General features: G+C 41.4%; 1 protein-coding gene across 3 annotated transcripts in view; it reads right to left on the bottom strand.

Annotated features, from left to right (window-relative positions):
* dnah7 (dynein, axonemal, heavy chain 7) overlaps nucleotides 1-20,120 on the bottom strand; it is a 221,003-nt gene extending 200,883 nt beyond the window's left edge. For all 3 annotated transcript variants that reach the window (XM_031793644.1, XM_031793645.1, XM_031793655.1), the window contains exons 1-14: nucleotides 19,783-20,120; nucleotides 11,301-11,372; nucleotides 10,957-11,059; nucleotides 10,331-10,511; nucleotides 10,092-10,182; nucleotides 9,797-9,977; nucleotides 9,557-9,629; nucleotides 9,114-9,239; nucleotides 8,818-8,937; nucleotides 6,746-6,929; nucleotides 6,476-6,655; nucleotides 6,003-6,275; nucleotides 5,378-5,505; nucleotides 2,818-2,896 (exon numbers count right to left, since the gene is read on the bottom strand). In XM_031793644.1, the coding sequence (XP_031649504.1) occupies nucleotides 2,818-2,896; nucleotides 5,378-5,505; nucleotides 6,003-6,275; nucleotides 6,476-6,655; nucleotides 6,746-6,929; nucleotides 8,818-8,937; nucleotides 9,114-9,239; nucleotides 9,557-9,629; nucleotides 9,797-9,977; nucleotides 10,092-10,182; nucleotides 10,331-10,511; nucleotides 10,957-11,059; nucleotides 11,301-11,372; nucleotides 19,783-19,794 (1,803 nt within the window). In that variant the 5' untranslated portion in view covers nucleotides 19,795-20,120. The remainder of the gene's footprint in view (nucleotides 1-2,817; nucleotides 2,897-5,377; nucleotides 5,506-6,002; nucleotides 6,276-6,475; nucleotides 6,656-6,745; nucleotides 6,930-8,817; nucleotides 8,938-9,113; nucleotides 9,240-9,556; nucleotides 9,630-9,796; nucleotides 9,978-10,091; nucleotides 10,183-10,330; nucleotides 10,512-10,956; nucleotides 11,060-11,300; nucleotides 11,373-19,782) is intronic.
* Between the last annotated feature and the right edge of the window lie 2,303 nt (nucleotides 20,121-22,423).

Below are 22,423 nucleotides of genomic sequence, written 5' to 3'. Positions count from 1 at the left end.
GTAAATCAATCACAGGACAACAGCAAAGAACCTTGTGAAGATGCTGGAGGAAACAGGTACAAAAGTATCAATATCCACAGTAAAACGAGTCCTATATCAACATAACCTGAAAGGCCGCACAGCAAAGAAGAAGCCACTGCTCCAAAACCGCCACAAAAAAAGCCAGACTAGGGTTTGCAACTGCACATGGGGACAAAGGTCATACTTTTTGGAGAAATGTCTTCTGTCTGATGAAACAAATATAGAACTGTTTGGCCATAATGAACATTGTTATGTTTGGAGGAAAAAGGGGGATGCTTGCAAGCCGAAGAACACCATCCCAACCGTGAAGCACAGGGGTGGCAACATCATGTTGTGAGGGTGCTTTGCTGCAGGAGGGACTGGTGCACTTCACAAAATAGATGGCTTCATGCGGAAAGAAAATGATGTGGATATATTGAAGCAACATCTCAAGACAACAGTCAGGAAGTTAAAAGCTTGGTCGTAAATGGGTCTTCCAAATGGACAATGACCCCAAGCATACTTAAGGACAACAAAGTCAAGGTATTGGAGTGGCCATCACAAAGCCCTGACCTCAATCCCATGTGTGTGCAGAACTGAAAAGCATGTGCGAGCATGGAGGCCTACAAACCTGACTCACAACAGCTCTGTCAGGAGCTGGGAAGCTTGTGGAAGGCTACCCGAAACGTTTCATCCAAGTTAAACATTTTAAAGACAATGCTACCAAATACTAATTGAGTGTATGTAAACTTCTGACCCACTGGGAACGTGAGTAAAGAAATCAAATCTGAAATAAATAATTCTCTCTACTATTATTCTGACATTTCACATTCTTAAAATAAAGTGGTGATCCTAACTGACCTAAAACAGGGAATTCTTACCAGGATTAAATGTCAGGAATTTTATAAAACGGAGTTTAAATGTATTTGGCAAAGGTGTATGTAAATTTCCGAATTCAACTGTAGATGCAGTAAAGGAGTCAATGGAGCGCAGATCATTCCATTGAGCATATTGGTGCACATTCAAACAATCTGATATAACAAAGAGGATATTCGTCAAATCCTTCAAGATTTATGTATTACAACTGGCACTTAAGTCCGATTTTCATATATTTGACTGTTTTCGGTGCAAAACATTTAGATGTTGTCCCTTTTCAGGTTTAGAAGAAGTGTCTGCTAAAATCTAACTAACATTCCTATAAATGGGTTGGCTGACAACGTGACAAAAACAATGTGCGCGTTCCATGGGGCAGAAGTCTGCCTGTTGTTGTGATTCCGTATGGCCAGATTCCTAGCAAGAATGATAAGAAACTGTAATGTGGGGAATCGTAAGTGGCTTGCGTCATCTTGTTATCAAATCAAGTCAAATCAAATTTTATTTGTCACATGCGCCGAATACAACGGATGAAATGCTTACTTACAATCCCTTAGCATAGTTAATAAACAGAGAGTAGCAGCAGTGTAAAAACAAAGGGGGGGGGGGGGGTTATTAATGTAAATAGTGGGGGGTGTCCATTTGAATAATTGTTCAGCACTCTTACGTCTTGGGAATAGAAGCTGTTTAAGGAGCCTCTTGGATCTAGACTTGGCACTACGGTACCGCTTGCCGTTCAGTAGCAGAGAGAAGAGTCTAGGACTTGGAGTTACTGGAGTCTTTGACCATTATTTGGGCCTTCCTCTGACACTGCCTAATATATAGGTCCTAGATGGCAGGAAGCTTGGCACCAGTGGTCTACTTGGCCATACACACTATCCTCTGTAGTGCCTTTGGTTGGATGCCGAGCTGTTGCCATACCAGGCGGTGATGCAACGGGTCAAGATTATCTTGATGGTGCATTTTGAGGATCTGGAGACCCAACTTTTCAGTCTCCTGAGGGAGAAAATATGTTGTCGTGCCCTGTTCACAACTTTCTAGGTGTGTTTAGACCATGATAGTTTGTTGGTGATGTGGACACCAAGGAACTTGAAACTCTCGACCCGCCCCACTACAACCCCGTCCATGTGAATGGGGGCGTGTTCGACCCTCCTTTTCCTGTAGTCCACGATTGAGATCATGTCTTGTTTTGAGGTGTTTTGACTGATTTCATGTCAATGCTAATATGCCTAAAATTCGCTAGCTAACCAACAACTAACAAAGTATTTGAGAAACAACGAGTGGTCATTCAGCAAATGTATTTGTCTTTTCAATAAACATTGGAGATTAAATATAGCTTACATGTTGTCAACAATCTAAGCCAACCTCATCTGTTGTGTCCCATGGTTGTGCGCACATTGTTTTTATTGCTAAACAACCAACCTGTCAATAAGCTGGTTAGCATAGCTAGCATACAGAAATCGTTGGTGGTAGTCAAAGTCGTTTTTTTAACCATAATGCAGTTGATTGGTGACGATGACATGAACATGCGTTGGGGTTGACATCCATACAATCATTTTACTCCGATTTTTACGTCAACATGGTGTGAAATTCACATATAAACAATAGCCTAAATGTAGGCTACTTTTTCTGGGGGGCAATGAGGAGATTCAGGATCTTTCCCCCACGTGTTTCCATGGCAATTCCATTGTTTTGGTCGAGTTCGATTGACCTCTTTACCGCAACTATTGCTATAGATATACTCAAGATTCCAGTAACTTTGGTATTATTATTTTTAGATTATTATTTTAGATACAAATGTCAAATCTGTCAACAATCATTCCTCCAAAGGACTATTCTATAGTTTACATTCTGTGGAAATCCCCCAAATCATGGTATTTTATGTCTGGGTTTCGAATCACTCATGATACACACTACAGCAGCGAGTGTAACGGGGAAACTTACCTTGAGCTCCATCAGTTCCTGTGTGTTGGGAGGGGTGCTCAGTGCATTATCTGCGATCTTCTCAAATTCATCACAGAGCCTGCAGTCACACACACAGTCACACACAGGACACACACACACATGCGATCTGGTAATTCATCACAGAGCCTGCAGTCAGACCATATTAGTCGTTGGCAGCACAGCCAGGCCAGAGCATGAAAGTCTGACTAGTGAATGATAGCACTTTACAGGGAGCTCTGAATGGTATTGGGATTTGAAGGTCAATAATGTAGCGCTATAACACTTGTTTTTGTAAAAAAAAAAAAAAAATTGTTCACAGAGTGGGGTCAGCTAAGGTCCTGCGCTCTATTTTGTATTGGTCAAAAGTAGCGATGCACCGATATGACATTTTGGCCCGATACCGATATCCAATATTTTCATTGCCAAAGAAAAATACCGATAACCGAAATTTTACATTTTTGCGGCCTTTTAAGCTTTAACACACACACATGGATGCAGCGGTCTAAGGCACTGCATCTCAGTGCGAGAGGCATCACTAAAGTCCCTGGTTCGAATCCAGGCTGTATCACATCCGGCCGTGATTGGGAGTCCCACAGGGCGGCCCACAATTGGCCCAGCACCGCCCGGTTTGGCCGGGGGTAGGCCGTCATTGTAAATAAGAATTTGTTATTAAGTGACTTGCCTAGTTAAATAAAGGTTACACACACACACAAAAAAGTTATTTTGTTGGCATTTACGTATGTCGCCATTACCAGTAAAACATCATCAAAACCTATTTCTTTCACTTACTTGCTGTGATGATTCCTTAGTTCATTTGTTCAGTCATTCCATTCTCAACCAGGATTTCTATGGAACGCCGTTTGGGTCTTTGTGTGTCAAAAAACATACTATTTAACACTATTTTACGTGTCAAATAAGCTTGTTGACCAATCAGGACCTGAATATGACTGCACGTCACATAATAATTTAAAGCATTCATACATTTTTTACGTAGTTATTACACATTGATTACATTATCACTCGTATTTCATATGTCACAACGATTCAGCGAAACGTATGCTATGATGCTGTTAAAGTTGTCTCGCACACCTACAGTGCTGCTCATTAAAAAAAGCTAGCTAGCTCATGGATGCAAACAATGTTCTTCCTCAAAAACATAGCAAAACTAAATAATCTGTTTCAGTAGCTATAGTTAACTATATAGCTAGGTGTCATCATCTAAAATAACCCTCATTTATAATACAGTTCTTATTTGATTAATGGTGGTCCCACCCATCTATGTGAAGCTAGCCACAATAAGGATTAGCCACAATAGTGGACTTTGCGGTTAGCCTTCATAAAAGTATGGCATAATTCTACTATTTGTATTCATTTGCAACACTGTCAATGACATACTTTTATTTTGAAGGCAAACAGAAAATTCCACTATTGTGCCTAATTCTTATTGTGGCTAGCTTACCAACACATAACCTGGTCCGGTCGAGCCTCACTAGCCAGATGAAGCTAGCTGGCTGCTTATAACGTTAGCTTTGGGCAACAGGGTTAAGTAGCTGGCTAGCTATTTATTTTCATGACCTGAAGTTCAATTTCAATAGGCAACCCAGCTAATACTTACTCACAAGGATTCCTAAATCATTGCTAAGAATAATGAAAATGACTGCAGTTTTTACTGGTCATTGTTTTCAGGCTGGTTGTATTGGTGCTAGCTAGGTACCAAGCTAAAGCTAGCTACCCCAGGAGTTGCGGTCGAACAAATGATGCTTTATTACCAACGCGGTATTGTAAACACATCGTTCGTGGCCGAAGTTTGCTTGTTTGCTGACTTCTTTGTACAGCTTTGACAGTGCTACTGTATCTTTTTTGACACGCAAAGATCCTAACGGCATTCCATAGTATGTATGTCGTGAAGCTAATAGCAGTGACGCTATTACTGTGTAACTCCGGTAGGAAAACATCGGAAAAATAACGCACTTGGTAGTGTTAACTGGTGCTCGACAAGTCGGAAATAAATAATATTACCTACAACAGAGAACAGGTGATTGTCAAGGGCAATGAATTCCATTATCTTGGCTATAATGGATTTCGCCTTTGAGTTGCCTCGCTAAAATGTTGTTACTCTTTCAAATGACTGCTTGACTGCTTGATCCTCACAGCAGACATTGTGGGCTAGTTAGGAATGCTGTGTTGCACGTATAGCCCAACATTTTACGTGGCGTCATTACGTCACGTACCTTCGTTATATAGGTATGAACATCAGCTTTGACATCGTTTTTTCACATAAGGCGCTAAACTAGACATCGGCCGATACCGATGATGGCATTTTTAGCTAATATTGTCCGATTCCGATATGTTCACCGATATATCGTGCATCCCTAGTCAAAAGTGAGAAGTTTGATTGCAGAATGTATTTTTATGCCCAAGGTATTTCTTGAGGAGAACCTTCACTCTGACAGAGCACTTTCTGCAATGGCCTCAGGGATGATTTTTGTGTGTGCTTTGTTTAGACCTAAGGTTCATTCTGAGAGAATGGGAATCTTCACAGGGTAGAAAAGTGACTCACTTCTTGTTCATTTCCTGGTGGTTTTCCAACATATGTGTGACCAGATGTTGCCGCAGTCCCTCGGCACGCTTCACCAGGGCACGGACCAGTTCGTGGCAGTGCACTTCAAACATACCCAGGCGCACCACCTGTTGTGCACAATATGGCAGGGAAGAGAAGACAATGAAAAAAGAAATCTCTATTGCAAACAATGTTTGAATGACCAAAGCTTGTTAACAATGCTGCTTGAAACTAGTGTTGTAACCCTAAATCATAGCAACACTTTATCAAGCTCAATACCAACAGTGGTTGCAATAGCCTATCACTGCTCAAAATGACTGCAGTGAAGCATATCCTCCAAACAAATCCAAACAGTCCATACCTTCAGGCACCCAGTATCTATTGAGTATATCCCCAATTTGTATATTTATCATTTCCCAGGCCTAAATGTCCTCAATAAAGATAAAATGTGTTTCACCTTCCTTAGTTTAATTTACTTTTGAATGTAGGTGTATTTATTTTACGTAACTCTGTTAATAAAGAGGAGTATGGTGGGATGGGGGAGGCCAAAGTGAGCAATTCAACTTCCATGGGGTATCTTTAAAATGGACTAAAATGTAACATTCGGTATAAACTAGATCCACACCTTGCTGGAGCTGTACTGGATCTCATCTGCCAGCTGTTGGTAACGGGTGACCTCTATCATGATCTCTGGGAAGGAATGCTGCTCGCGGAGGAACTGCTCCACGTCATCCTGGGCCTGCTGGGACACCAGGGGAGCGTACTTGTCGTAGAGTCGCACATGCTCCAGAGGCCCGGCGCTCTCCTCCCAGATTACCCTCCTCACCTCCTCCTGCTGGGCCTGCATGATCTCCGGGAGGACGATGGGCTTGAGTGTGCCCCCGCTCTGGCAGCCCGGCTTGGGAAGAGTGTTGTAGGATGGAAGGTGGATGAGGTGATATGGTGGGTGTGAAGTCTTATACTCGTGCAGTAAATTGTGAGGGTAAGTGACAGACACACAAACACAGTAGGATGTCTACTTCTTCAATTCAAGCCAAAGAGATACACAGTGGCACTTTCATCCCAACACACACACATACATACATATATATATATTACCCATTCTGAGTAGAGCTTGGTCTCCACGCGCGGCACCAAGCTGATGGATTTCAGCATGATGTCGTAGACATTGAGAAGGATGACCTCAAAGTCTTTGAAGTCAGGCTCAAACTTGATGTCATTCTCATCCAGGATCAGACGCAGGACAAAGCCAGGGTGCTCATAGGCCCTCACCGAGTACTGGGAGATAGGAGAGAATTAGGACCCCAAAATGAAAATAACTGGCATACACTGAGCGTGTGTGTGTGTGTGTGTGTGTATTGTAGTTACCGGGTCCTGGGAAATGAGGTGTGTGTAATCCTGGATGGACTCCAGTGCTAGACTCTGGAGCTGTGAGGCCATCAGGGCAGCCACACAGTTGAAGAAGGACTGCAGTTTGGCTGCGTTGGTGTTGCTGGGGACCAGCTTGCGTTTGTTCCCCTGGTAGTAAATGTGCTGAACTTCGGGAAACCACCTGTTCATAAGCACAAAGTTAGGGTATAGGTTAGAAATGGAAGACAAGAAACAGCCCAGCTAAGATGCTACTTTTCACTGACATGCCACCTCGGAAGCCTGCTACAGTTATTTTTAGGTGTTCGGTTATATCAAGCACAGGAGGTTGGTGGCACCTTAATTGGGGAAGACGGGCTCATGGTAATAGTTGGAGCGGAATAAGTGGAATGGTATCAAATACATCAAACACATGGGGTGTTTCTCAATATGCATTCTACTGTGCTCCACACTCTCATGCTCCGAGTGTAATCTCCGACGATGCTCTCTTGAGTAAGTTCTTGTGAGGACGTGAGTGTGGAGAATGCATAAAACATTACATTTCAGAAGCACTCGCACTCCCCCTACTGTATTACCTCACGTTTCACCTCCCCATTCACTGAACCTTCTTCCAGCCAGGACAATGGCAACAATAGACCAAACAAGATATACACAAAGCAACCGTTTTACTTCATAACTATCAGCTAGCTATATGTGAATCGTAAAAATCTATCTAGTCAGGTTGTTTAACAAGTAAAAAATAACAAAAAAACAAATATTATGCAAGATAGATGTCAATTCTTCTTGGGTAGCTACCTAACAATTCTTCGTGGCTTTCTGGCTAGCTAACAGTAGTAGCTAGACAGTTAGACCTATTGACTCATGGCCTTGCGATCTATAGTACGTAGGCAGGTAAACATGCCAAAACTAACACAGCATGTATTTATTAACGTATCAAGATAAAATAGTGTTGTCAGGCAACATATGACATGTGAATAGTCAGCATTTCATTATCGCTTCAGCTCATATAATGTCCGCCATTTATTTCAAGAAATCGTGCGTCATTTTTTACTTTACTGCGTCATATTTCTTTGCATACTTTCCATTGAAGCTTGCATCGATGCATGCTTCAAAATATTTACAAACGAAGTACGCTTCTCAAATGCGTGCTCCATTTCACATACCTTGATTTTTACTCATACTCTGACAATGCCATGCCCCAATTTGCGTGCTCAGAGCACAGTAGTATGCATTTTGAGAAACACCTATGGTTTCCATGATGCCATTCCATTTGCTCTGTTCCAGCCAATATAATGAGCTGTCCTCCCCTCAGCAACCTCCACTGGTATCAAGTGTTGGATTATAGCATGAAATATGTTTTTTCATGTTACCATATTAGAACTTAGAACTTATTTGATTGCTGTATAATGAATGTATATGTTGAGGTCAATGGAGGGATAACAACTAGGTGTATGGAAAGTTACTGAGAGAGGAAAGAGGAGTGCAGAGAGCTTACATTCTGTTAGAACATGTTATTGTTAAATCTCAAGGATCCTATAGGGAGAGGAAAATGTTAACCGTCTGGTTTCAGTAACAGATAAGGTAGGACAGCCGTGATTTAAGAAGGAGTGAGGATTTGGGCCGAGGTCAGGTCAGATGAAGTGAGAAGGAACAGTCACCACTTAAGGTCTTGCCTGGCAACAGAGATGCATTGGCTGTCTAGAGTTGCAAGGAGTGGACTCCGCCTAGGAGGGTATAAATATGTGTTTAAGTAAACATGTCTTTGTCTTTGCAGCCTTTTGACCCAGTGGGTGAATAAACATGGTTTGAGCTTTGACTACTTGTCTGTTAGTTTTTCACTGTTTGTCAGAACCTAACAAAAGTCCATGTGGAATCGCTTGCTAGTTAGCAGTGCACTTGTAGTATTCATCCTGCAAGTGACATCAATCCTCCTGAGACCTGAAGTAGTTGTTTCCTTTTTCAGCAAGGGACATGGCTTTTGTGGGGTGACAGGAAATGTAAGTGTAAAGTGTTAGTATGCAGGTCACTGGTTCTAGCCCAGTGGGGACCTACTCTATTACATGTACTCATACTTTTTGAGGAGGATGTCCTTGGCACACTCAATGTGTCTGGTGACTAGATGCTGGAAGATGGAGAGCTCCATAGACTCCTGCCTGTTCTGGAACTCCTCAACATCGATGAGACGCATCTTCCTACAAGGAGAACGCAGGGGGTGAGTGATTAAAGAAAAAGAGAGGCAGACATAGAGCAGAAAAGATGGCAATACTGAATATAAAGGCTTGGGACAGTGAAAGAGAAGAAAAATATAGAAAGAAATAAGACTATAAGAATAGGATAGAAGGATATGATAGGATAGAAGTGTTCTCACTTGAAAGACACATGCCACAGGTCCAGCACTGATAGCATAGTGGGGTTGATGGAATGCAACTTGTCTCTCATCCTCTTTTGGGCATGAAGGAATGATTTGTTCCATGGTTTAGGGACCACCTCCATTCTTAAATGATGTACAGCAAGGAAAAGAGGATAAGAAGAAGTTTAATATTTTTAAGAGGAATACAATTTGACAAAAAAGGCTACTTAGAACATTTCAACCAACATGGTCTTCGTCAAGTAACTGAAGACCATGACGGTCAAAATGTTTCTTTATCAAACAACCAAGTTCGGGAGCAACAAAACAATAAGGAGACATTCCTTTTTTTTCTATAGGCAATTAATCTGAGCCGATGTGGTTTCTGTCCATGTAATAGGACCAAGTGTGTTTCAAAGTACTGCACACATTGTCACATTCGCTCTCCATTTTATGGGACTTACTCAACTCTGTGAGGAGGAACATCTTTGACCTTGTCTTCATCGTTTTCCCTCGGGTCCCGAAGTACGAAATCCACTGCAAACAGCGGCAACAAAACAACATGACTAATTACTGTGCAGCAAAAGACTAATAATAGATATGCACATTTTAGAACAGAATCTAGAGAAAAATCTGAGTCTACAGACAGATATGTCTTAATGATAATTTAAAGAACACAGATGGATTTGTGTTGGGTTAGGTACCGATGGCTTTCTTCACACTGAGCAGGTAGTCCTCCTTCATCTCGTCTGATAGCAGCTCTATGGTCCTAGTCAGCCTCTTCAGGTGAGTGGGCACCAGGTCCAGAACATTCTCCAGCCAGGAGTCCTCCATGGCTGCCACATGCTCTGTGTCGATCCCATTGCGGATGTAATAGTAATATCTCTGACAAGGTGGACATAAAAAGATAAGACACATTAAAGAGCTAATCCACAGTTGCTACATTCATTTTTGGACCTATTAATTAACAATATATACCAAAATGTCACCTTCCCTTACCAGGATGTCCTTCTCTGTAGCTGTGGGGGACCCACAGGTAGGGGGGTGACTGTCCTCCACAATGGTTTTGCCACTGGCAGATTCATGCTGCCTGAAACACGGGGTAATTTTGTGAAAGAAGAATGTTGTATTTCAGTGAAAAGTGCTACCGAACGTCGGGTGAGTCGGTATGTGGATGCTTGGATGGAAGGGTATGAATAGGCAATGTATGGATTGATTGATTAATTGATTGGACTCACAGGATTATGCCGACCAGGGCACTGCGGAACTGCTCCCGGTCTTTTTTGGGCTGAGTGTGGCTACTACTGCGATGTTTGGAGGACTCTGATGACAGGCCGGCCTCTCTGCTCTGGGAGTCCTCCAGGCCTCTGCTCAGGCTCTGGTAACGCCTGGTCCCCGACCCTCCACCCAGCACATCTCCTACAGTGGACAGTGGAGACACGTCATTATAGGTCACATAAGACACTTATAGGGGGGATTATAAAGCATAGTATTGCCTTCTCCACACAGTTACAGTGGATGGACTTTATCATATAGGTCACAAAGAAACATATGGGGCATTGGGGTGAAGGGATTATATTCCACGCAGTAACAGTATGTGAGGCTAAGAAAAAAACATGGTGAAGGAAGTCAGTTATAAAATCCATCATTTTTTTACCACTCAATTTACAGTTTGTGGAGGGTGTGTGTATGTTCAAAAAGTATTGTTGTTATTGTAAGGAGCTATGTCTACTCATTGATTGCAACATACAATATGCTGTTCTCCATTTGAGTCACCTTTGGTTAATTATGTTTGAAAAACTATAACGAATTTGAAACTATGTCCTATTTGCTACTAGCCTATATCAGTGAGAACATAACTTACTGGACAGTCTAACTGGCGCCCCAAAGCCATGGGACTCTCCTCTGACTGGCGGCTGCAAGACAAAGGCAGGAGCTGTCTCCTGCCACTGGGGTTTGGAGCGGATCTTTGAAGACAGATATAAATGAATAGTTTAGTGCAAAAACGAGAGAGTATGGGACTAACAAATAAAAAAAAATTGGAAATGTAACAATTAGATGGTTAGTTATTTGAGTTACACAACCCACACTTTCTATGAAGCAAAACCAAGACATTATGCTTAGCCTATATTGGACAAACTCGTCTGTTACATAGGCTTACTGGTTAGCAATTGCCAAAGCCTGGGAGACTGATGTTAGGCAGCGTACCTGTGGAAGTTGTGGTAGGAGGCGGTTTGGACTGTCAGGGATCTTGGGCAGCTTCTTATTATGCAAAGACTTCTGTGAAGAGAACGTTGAACACTGTCATTCGGACCTAGGTGGCTAGCTGGACATGACAAATGTCACTGAGTAACAATCGGAAATTATTCAGACCCCTTGACTTTTTCCACATTTTGTTAGATCCTTTTCTAAAATTGATTAAATTAAATGTTCCCCTCATCAATCTATACACAATACCCCAGAATGAAAAAGTGAAAACAGGTTCTTCAAAAAAAAAAGTATGTTTTAAAAATGAGAAACAGAAACACCTTATTTACATAAGTATACAGACGCTTTGCTATGAGACTTGAAATTGAGCACAGGACTCTCAGACCATGAGAAACAAGATTCTCTGGTCTGATGAAACCAAGATTGAACTCGGTTTCCTGAATGCAAAGCGTCACGTCTGGAGGAAACCTGGCACCATCCCTACGGTGAAGCATGGTGGGGGAAGCATCATACTGTGGGGATGTTTTTCAGAGGCAGGGACTGGAGCCTAGTCAGGATCGAGGGAAAGATGAACGGAGAAAAGTAGAGAGAGATCATTGAGGAAAACCTGCTCCAGAGTGCTCAGGACCTCAGACTGGGGCGAAGGTTCACCTTCCAACAGGACAACGACCCTAAGCACACAGCCAAGACAATGCAGGAGTGGCTTCAGGACATGTCTCGGAATGTCCTTGAGAGTACCAACCATAGCCCGGACATCTCTGGACAGACCTGAAAATAGCTGTACAGCGACGCTCCCAATCCAACCTGACAAGGCTTGAGAGCATCTGCAGAGAAAAATGGGAGAGACTTCCCAAATACAGGCATGCCAAGCTTGTAGTGTCATACCCAAGAAGGCTCAAGACTGTAATCTCTGCCAAAGTTTCTTCAACAAAGTACTGAGGAAAGGGAATGAAACCTGTTTTTGCTTTGTCATAATGGGGTATAGTGCATAGATTGATGAAATGTTAACAATTGTTTTAACACATTTTAGAATAAGACTGTAATGTAACAAAATGTGGACAAAGTCAAGGAGTCTGAATACTTTCCAAAAGCACTATATATATATATATATATATATATATATATATATATATATATATATATAGCTGAAGTCGGGAGTTTACAAACACTTAGGTTGGAGTCATTAAAATGTGTTTATCAACCACTCCACAAATGTCTTGTTAGCAAACTATAGTTTTGGCAAGTCGGTGAGGACTTTGTGCATGTAATTTTTACAACAATTGTTTACAGACAGATTATTTCACCTATAATCCACTGCATCACAATTCCAGTGTGTCATAAGTTTACATACACTAAGTTGACTGTGCTTTTAAACAGCTTGGAAAATTCCAGAAAATTATGTCATGCCTTTAGAAGCTTCTGGTAGGCTAATTGACATTTTTTGAGTCAATTGGAGGTGTACCTGTGGATGTATTTCACAGCCTACCTTCAAACTCAGTGCCTCTTTGCTTGACATTATGGGAAGATTTTTTTTTGACATTGTAGAATAATAATGAAGACATCAAAACTACGAAATAACACATATGGAATCATGTAGTAACCAAAAAAAGCTTTGCACACCCTTTGCAATATCTCAACCAGCTTCATAAGGTGGTCACCTAGAATGCATTTCAATTAACAGGTCTGAACAGTTAAAAGTCAATTTGTGGAATTTCTTTCCTTCTTGATGCGTTTGAGCCAATCAGTTGTGTAGTTTTACCAAATAAACCTAAGTCCATATTATGGCAAGAACAGTTCAAATAAGCTAAAGAGAAATGACAGTCCATCACTACTTTAAGACATGAAGGTCAGTCAATTCAGAAAATGTCAAGAACTTTGAACGTTTCTTGAAGTGCAGTGACAAAAACCATTAAGCGCTATGATGAAACTCGCTCTCATGAGGACCACCACAGGAAAGGAAGACCCAGAGTTACCTATGCTGCAGAGGATAAGTTCATTAGAGTTGCCAGCCTCAGAAATTGCAGCCAAAATAAATGCTTTACAGAGTTCAAGTAACAGATACATATCAACATCAACTGTTCAGAGGAGACTGCGTGAATGCTTCATGCTTGAATTGCTGCAAAGAAACCACTATGAAAGGACACCAATAATAAGAAGAGACTTGCTTGGGCCAAGAAACACGAGTAATGGACTTTAGACAGCTGAAAATCTTTCCAATTTTAGATGTTTGGTTCCAACCGCAGTGTCTTTGTGAGATGCAGAGAAGGTGAATGGATGATCTCTGCAGGTGTGATGGTGTGGGGGTGCTTTGCTGGTGACGCTGTCAGTGATTTATTTAGAATTCAAGGCACACTTAACCAGCATGGCTACCACAGCATTCTGCAGCGATACGCCATCCCATCTGGTTTGCGCTTAGTGGGACTATCATTTGTTTTTCAACAGGACAATGACCCAACCCACCCCCAGGCTGTGTAAGGGCTATTTGACCAAGAAGGAGAGTGTTGGAGTGCTGCATCAGATGACCTGGTCTACACAATCACCTGACCTCAAACCAATTGAGATGGTTTGGGATGAGTTGGACCGCAGAGTAAAGGGAAAGCAGCCAACAAGTGTTCAGCATATTATGTGGGAACTCCTTCAAGACTGTTGGAAAAGCATTCCAGTTGAAGCTGGTTGAGAGAATGCCAAATGTGCAAAGCTCTAATCAAGGCAAAGGGTGGCTGCTTTGAAGAATTTAAAATATAAAATATATTTAGTTTTGTCACTTTTTTTGGTTACTACATGATTCCATATTTGTTATTTCATAATTGATGTCTTCACTATTATTCTAAAATGTATTAAATAGTAGAAATATAGAAAAACCCTGGATGTGTCCAACCTTTTGACTGGTACAGTGGGGAGAACAAGTATTTGACTACCTGCAAAATCTGCAGTGTTTCCTACTTACAAAGCATGTAGAGGTCTGTAATTGTTATCATAGGTACACTTCAACTGTGAGAGACGGAATCTAAAACAAAAATCCAGAAAATCAAATTGTATGATTTAAGTAATTCATTAGCATTTCATAAGTATTTGATACATCAGAAAAGCAAGACCTTAATATTTGGTACAGAAACCTTTGTTTGCAATTACAGAGATCATACGTTTCCTGTAGTTCTTGACCAGGTTTGCACACACTGCAGAAGGGATTTTGACCCACTCCTCCATACAGACCTTCTCCAGATCCTTCAGGTTTCGGGGCTGTCGCTGGGCAATGCGGACTTTCAGCTCCCTCCAAAGATTTTCTATTGGGTTCAAGTCTGGAGACTGGCTAGGCCACTCCAGGACCTTGAGATGCTTCTTACGGAGCCACTCCTTATAGTTGCCCTGGCTGTGTGTTTCGGGTCGTTGTCATGCTGGAAGACCCAGCCACGACCCATCTTCAATGCTCTTACTGAGGGAAGGAGGTTGTTGGCCAAGATCTCACGATACATGGCCCCATCCATCCTCCCCTCAATATGGTGCAGTCGTCCTGTCCCATTTGCAGAAAAGCATCCCCAAAGAACGATGTTTCCACCTCCATGCTTCACGGTTGGGATGGTGTTCTTGGGATTGTACTAATCCTTCTTCTTCCTCCAAACACAGCGAGTGGAGTTTAGACCAAAAAGCTCTATTTTTGTCTCATCAGACCACATGACCTTCTCCCATTCCCCCTCTGGATCATCCAGATGGTCATTGGCAAACTTCAGATGGGCCTGTACATGCGCTGACTTGATCAGGGGGACCTTGCATGCGCTGCAGAATTTTAATCCATGATGGCGTAGTGTGTTACTAATGGTTTTCTTTGAGACTGGTCATAGCTCTCTTCAGGTCATTGACCAGGTCCTGCCGTGTAGTTCTGGGCTGATCCCTCAACTTCCTCATGATCATTGATGCCCCACGAGTTGAGATCTTGCATGGAGCCCCAGACTGAGGTTGATTGACTGTCATCTTGAACTTCTTCCATTTTCTAATAATTGTGCCAACAGTTGTTGCCTTCTTACCAAGCTGCTTGCCTTATGTCCATCCCAGCCTTGTGCAGGTCTACAATTGTAACCCTGATGTCCTTACACAGCTCTCTGGTCTTGGCCATTGTGGAGAGGTTGGAGTCTGTTTGACTGAGTGTGTGGACAGGTGTCTTTTATACAGATAACAAGTTCAAACAGGTGCAGTTAATACAGGTAATGAGTGGAGAACAGGAGGGCTTCTTAAAGAAAAAGTAACAGGTCTGTGAGAGCCGGAATTCTTACTGGTTGGTAGGTGATCAAATATGTATGTCATGCAATAAAATGCAACTGAATTACTTGAAAATCATACAATGTGATTTTCTGGATTTTTGTTTTAGATTCCGTCTCTCACAGTTGAAGTGTACCTATGATAAAAAAAATTACAGACCTCTACATGTTATGTAAGTAGGAAAACCTGCAAAATAGGCAGTGTATCAAATACTTGTTCTCCCCACTGAATATATGAAAGATTATACTTTATTAAACGAAAATCAAAAGAAATGCAGAAGAAATAAGTACATTGCTAGTTTCAATAGCTGGTGTTGCCCGCTTTGGCTGAAATAACTTAATGTAGCCATTTCTAGTAACTGTATCAGTCTTTTACATCGACTGGGAGGAATTTTTGCGCATTCTTCTTTACAGTACTGATTCAATTGTGTCATGTTTGAGGGCTTTCTTGCATGCATGGCCCGCTTCAAGTCCACCCACAGCATTTTGACAGGATTAAGATCTGGGCTTTGTCTCGGCCATTCCATAACCCCACATTTCTTCTCTGAGACATTCTGTTTTAGTTTTGCTGTTTGTTTTGGATCATTGTCCTGTTGTTGCAAGATCCACGTACGGTTCAGCTTCGGCTTTTTGACAGATGGCCTAGCATTCTCCTGAATAATTCTCTGGTACAATATGGAATTCATGGTTGACTCAATGATGGCAAGTTGGCCAGGCCCTGAAGCAGCAAAGCAGCCCCAAACCATAATGCCACCGCCTCCACACTTTACTGTTGGTAGGAGGTTCTTCTGTTCAAAGGCAGTGTTTTGTTTTCGCCTGTCCAGATCACATTGTTCCAGTAGTTTGGCCTTTACCCAGGCATTGTCTGGAGATGTCAGTTGTGTCTTAATATTATTTTTTGAGAGCAGAGGCTTCTTCCTTCCTGACCTCGCATGTAGGCCAAGTTTGTCCAGTCTCTTTCTGACAGTTGACTCATGCACTTCGACATTGATTGTGGCAAGAGAGGCCTGTAGATCCCTTGATGTTACCCTGGGGTTCTTTAAGACGTCTATGAGCATCTTTCGGTCAGCTATTAGGCTGAATTTGGTGGGACGACCTGTCCTATGTAGATTGCCAGTGGTCTGGAATTTTCTCCATTTGTAGATGATCAATCGGACAGTGGAATGATGTACTTCGAAAAACTTGGAACTGGATTTGTAATTCCTCCCAGACTCGTGGGCATGAATAATCTAAGGGCCTCGGAAAGGTATTTTGATAGTGGCATGATGTGTTATCACACACCCATATGGTTAAAACCAACCAGTTACTCTAATGATTTTCTAATCATTTGCACCTGTTTTGGTGCACCTGATTCTAATTTTTGCCATTTTATGTGATGGTAAAGGTAGGGGTGTATTACATTTTTCCACATAAGGAAATTGCATTTTTGTTTATTTTAATTGCATAACATTTTCAATTTTTGTTTTTTGTTTTTGTGATTTGTTAAATTGGGTTACCTTTATCGATGAATGTGGTTGGAATTTAGCTCAAATATCCATGTGTCCAAATATGTTAAAAACAAATAATAATTACTTTCCAGGGGGTGTATTTACTTTTTCAAATGACTGTATATCCATTGTGTGCTGAATAATGTAATTACAGCCTAGGTACCAAGGTACTGTATAGGGTACATAACAATATTATGCAAATGTTTGTTTTTGTTGTAATTTCAATCTTTGTAAACAAATAATGTAGCTTCAAAATGTATTTTAAGCCAGTCTGTCCTGCTGTTCCTTAACTGAATAATGGACAAAAAGAGCCTAACATTACTCCTTATAGTCCAAGGACCATACATGTTCTGTTTAGAGGCTAATTGGCTATGGCTGCCAAAACAACCAAATACTAAACTCAGCAAAAAAAGACACATCCCTTTTTCAGGACCCTGTCTTTCAGAGATAATTCATAAAAATTCAAATAACTTCACAGATCTTCATTGTAAAGGGTTTAAACACTGTTTCCCATGCTTGTTCAATGAACCACAAAGAATTAATGAACAGGCACCTGTGGAACAGTCGTTAAGACACTGTCAGCTTACAGACGGTAGACAATTACGGCCACAGTTATGAAAACTTAGGACAACTAAAGAGACCTTTCTACTGACTCTGAAAAACACCAAAAGAAAAATGCCCAGGGTCCCTGCTCAACTGCGTGAACATGCCTTAGGCATGCTGCAAGGAGGTATGATGACTGCAGATGTGGCCAGGGCAATAAATTGCAATGTCCGTACTGTGAGACGCCCAAAACAACGCTACAGGGAGACAGGATGGACAGCTGATCGTCCTCGCAGGGGCAAACCACGTGTAACAACACCTGCACAGGATCGGTACATCCAAACATAACACCTGAGGGACAGGTACAGGATGGCAACAACAACTGCCTGCGTTACACCAGGAATGCACAATCCCTCCATCAGTGCTCAGATTGTCCGCAATGTACTCTGGAACGGGATCGATTTGGAGGTGGAGGGTCCGTCATGGTCTGGGGCGGTGTGTCACAGCATCATCGGACTGAGCTTGTTGTCATTGCAGGCAATCTCAACGCTGTGCGTTACAGGGAAGACATCCTCCTGCCTCATGTGGTACCCTTCCTACAGGCTCATCCTGACATGACCCTCCAGCATGACAATGCCACCAGCCATACTGCTCGTTCTGTGCGTGATTTCCTGCAAGACAGGAATGTCTGTGTTCTGCCTTGGCCAGCGATGAGCCCGGGTCTCATTCCCATTAAGCACGTCTGGGACCTGTTGGATCGGAGGGTGAAGGCTAGTGCCATTCCCCTCTGAAATGTCTGGGAACTTGCAGGTGCCTTGGTGGAAGAGTGGGTTAACATCTCACAGCAAGAACTGGCAAATATGATGCAGGCCATGAGGAGGAGATGCACTGCAGTACTTAATGCAGCTGGTGGCCACACCAGATACTGACTGTTACTTTTGATTTTGATCCCCCCTTTGTTCAGGGACACATTATTCCATTTCTGTTAGCCACATGTCTGTGGAACATGTTCAGTTTATGTCTCAGTTGTTGAATCTTGTTATGTTCATACAAATATTTACACATGTTAAGTTTGCTGAAAATAAATGCAGTTGACAGTGAGAGGACGTTTCTTTTTTTGCTGAGTTTACATCTAAAAATATATCTAATAATGCAGTACGGTTCTAAAAACATAAAGGTCTCTACTTTGATATCACATCAAAATAATTTCACAAAGCAGAATATACACTTACACTGTTTTAACACAGTTGCCGCTGACAGTATTTTTCAGTGACAATAAGTCTTCTGGTTACACACAGCTGTTCAGAGTTGCAGATATATCATTATCATAGGTAGTCGACTCTGAAATATGGCCGTGGAAACCCGATTTCAAAAACAATTTCTCGCTGATATGAAAGATACGTTCTGACCTTACATTTCCAAAACGGTACCGCAAGTGATGCATGTTAGCGCACTTAACAAAACTCCCCCAGCCAGAAGACGTCAAATGTTTTCAGGATTCAATTTCAACCACAGGATTATGTCATCATGGTAACCAAATTTTAACATAGACAAACCTTGTATAAAATATGTTTAATTTGTACCTTTAAGACAACGTCAGATCTTCAACGTTATGTACACTATCAGGGAAAAAAATAACAATAGGCTGGGAGGCACCTCTTACTGGAGAATGTGTCTATCTAAAGCTATCTTTTGGTCTCCCATCCACGGTTTTAACCAAGCCCAGCCCTGCTTCGCTTTGATATTTTCCAATGAATATTACCAATGTGAGAATGATTGTTGAATCATGCCAAAGGGTAGGTTAAACAGAGCAGCAAATTAATAACCAGGCCCAGCCCTGATGCTATTTACAAAGTCATCAAAAGCTATTGTTTCAATTTAACACAGGATTCAACCCCCCCAAAACAAACAAACGGCCTCGTGGTTTCAAGCACAGGTTGATTTCAAATGTAAAGATATTTAGTGAATTTGGTTGTCAACACAAACAAATATCAACATTTGAAGGGGTTTGATGTGTCTTCTACTTGGACAGTTCCATCTGTGCCACTGACTTAGTCTGGCTTTAATTCCAGTTGGTCTATAAATTAATAATTGATATGTTGGATTTCCGTCTCAAACAACTTTTTCCGTTCAGGTTCCATCTCAACCAACTTTAGTAACTTAGCTAACATTATGTGGGTCATGTTAGAGCAAACTCACCTGAGTTTCCATGTTGAAGAATGTAAAGTAATGTTTACCTCTACATACTAGTGATTGCGCTATTTAAACAAATGTAACTTTGAAACCGTTTACAGAACTGGTCGAAGTCAGCTAACGTTAGTTAGAGGAGGTAACGTTAACAGCACATAAAATAATGTCACCACAACTTTCGCAAAACGCTACAACTAAGAAACCTGCATGCACCTTCTTTGCAAAACCTGCTAATAACCTTTTTTTTTTACAAGTATCTAGCAATTGTTTGCCCATCAAATGTGGCGTTATCTGGTTTCTTTCATAGCTAAAATCAGCCAAGTAAGTATATTTCTCGACGGCGAGCTGTTGCCACTTGTCATTTTGGTTGCTAAGGAAGCGACGCGACATGCCTCCTCCTCTCAACCACGCCCATTCCTGTACAGAAGGCTTCAGGGCAATTCCATAGTAACGGAATTACGCGAGACTCAAGATGTTTCACTTTTGTATGTAAAAACATAAACGAATGATTGCTTATTTACACAACCCATACAACTCTATGCACAAGGACTACTTTTAAAAATTTCCGCCAAATTGCATTTCCTTGAAAAACAGTGTAGACTGCCAGCCCATTCCTATTAAACCAATGAGGTTGATTGTATGGCTGCCATTACAGGACACAACTTGCATTCTATTTTAGTTGCTTCTTGATTGCTTCATGAAACACCAACACCCTCTTGCAACTAATAAGTAACTCATCTGCAACTTTTCAACTTTGTGCAACTAGTTGCAGCAACAGCCAATAAAAACAAGATGTATGCAAATTTGTGTACATAGTTTAACAGTCAATACATGTCATTTCGAGAACACACATCTCTGTTACAATAACCAAACGGTTGGAAAAACAAATAATTTGTGAAACCACGACGTAATGCAACAGATGACATGGGGTGAGTTTGGAACTCTCAAACACGCAGCTTCAATTTGTTTGCCAGTTGCATGCCATTTGAGTTGCTTCATGTTACAGCAAAGTTGCTTGAGAGGATGTCACCAACTAAAATTGCGTTAAAGTTGCTTTGTGTAACCTTAACCTGAGTGCTTCTAGTACAGGCTCTCCAACCCTATTCTTGGAGAGCTAAAAATAGACTCCTTTCTGTGTTTACAAACATTGCCGCAAGAGCGCGATGGGCTCAAATTGTTGGCAGAACAAGGGGGAGTTCTTATCGAACGCCAGGAAAAAAGTATATATTTAGCTTAATACCTTTGCGGGTCTATGGCGCTTGACTTGAGCCGGAGCATCCAGGAGCGATATATATGTGGCCAATTTTACGCCATATGTATTACATTTTAAATAAAATAAATTGTAAACATTAAATATAAAGTTGAAAATGTAAACATGATCTTTTCGAGGAAGGGGGAAATAATGGATGTTTAAGTCAACTAACAAACAATTGAAAGCAAAATGTATAGAATTGTAAACAAAAACAATGATATAAAAAGCAAAACCCCAAAACTTTCAAGCAAATAATTTTATGCAAAAATAATTTTCAGTTCAACTTTCCCAAAAATCAGTTATATTGAATCCATTTGCCTACGCTCTTGCCTGGATTTACTACCTTTTGGTTATGCTACTCATATCTTTGCTTTTTTTCAGTGAAGGGTGGGGTTTAGAAGGAGGCGTAGACAATGAGTCTCCATTGGTCCACTAGTTTTGGAGTGACGGTTCAACTTAACCCAATCAATTAACATGATAGACAGGATTTTTTTTCTATTGACTACTTAAACAGATGGTCTGACGTCACCACTACACGCCAACTAGCCAGTTATAAACAACTTCCCAGAACCTTGTTTAAGATGTCATTTATATGTTTACCTAAGTAATTACATGGTTTGTCATTAAATCACCATTTTGAAGTATGTTTGTTGGCCAAATGGAATGACTCGCAAAAGACGCCATGCTTGTAACGTTACAGCTAGCTACTGCCAGCTGTAGGGAAAGGTTTGCCCTGAGTGAGTGAGTGAATGAATGCGTGTGAGATAAAACAGCAACAACCCTAAAAAGCTATTCCCATAACGATACCCGGAGCTTAGACCCAATCTCGCTCGCTACCATGAAAAGTATTGTATAAAGATACTGAATAAAAATATAAACGCAACACGTAACAATTTCAAAGATGTCTACTGAGTTACAGTAGGGGAAATCGTTCAATTTAAATCAATTAGGCCCTAATCTATGGATTTCACATGACTGGAAATACAGATATGCATCTGTTGGTCACCTTTAAAAAATGGGACTCAGTATCTCGTCATGGTATTTCTGTGCATTCAAATTGCCATCGATAAAATGCAACTGTGTTCGTTGTCCCTAAAATATGCCTGCCCATACCATAACCCCACCGCCACATTGTGGCACTGTTTCCAATGTTGACATCAGCAAAAAGTTCACCCACACAACGCCATACACGTGATCTGCTGTTGTGAGGCCGGTTGGAAGGACTGACACATTTTTTTAAACAATGTTGGTGGCGGCTTCTGGTAGAAAAATGAAAATGAAATCCTCTGGTAACAACTCTGGGGGACATTCCTGCAGTCACCATGTCAATTGCATGCTCCCTCAACTTGAGACATCTGTGGCGTGTGACAAAACTACACATTTTAGAGTGGTCTTTTA

The sequence above is a fragment of the Oncorhynchus kisutch genome, linkage group LG2 (assembly GCF_002021735.2).
Source record: "Oncorhynchus kisutch isolate 150728-3 linkage group LG2, Okis_V2, whole genome shotgun sequence".
In the NCBI taxonomy this organism is placed as follows: domain Eukaryota; kingdom Metazoa; phylum Chordata; class Actinopteri; order Salmoniformes; family Salmonidae; genus Oncorhynchus; species Oncorhynchus kisutch.
This window is presented reverse-complemented; position numbering and strand designations above follow the sequence as displayed.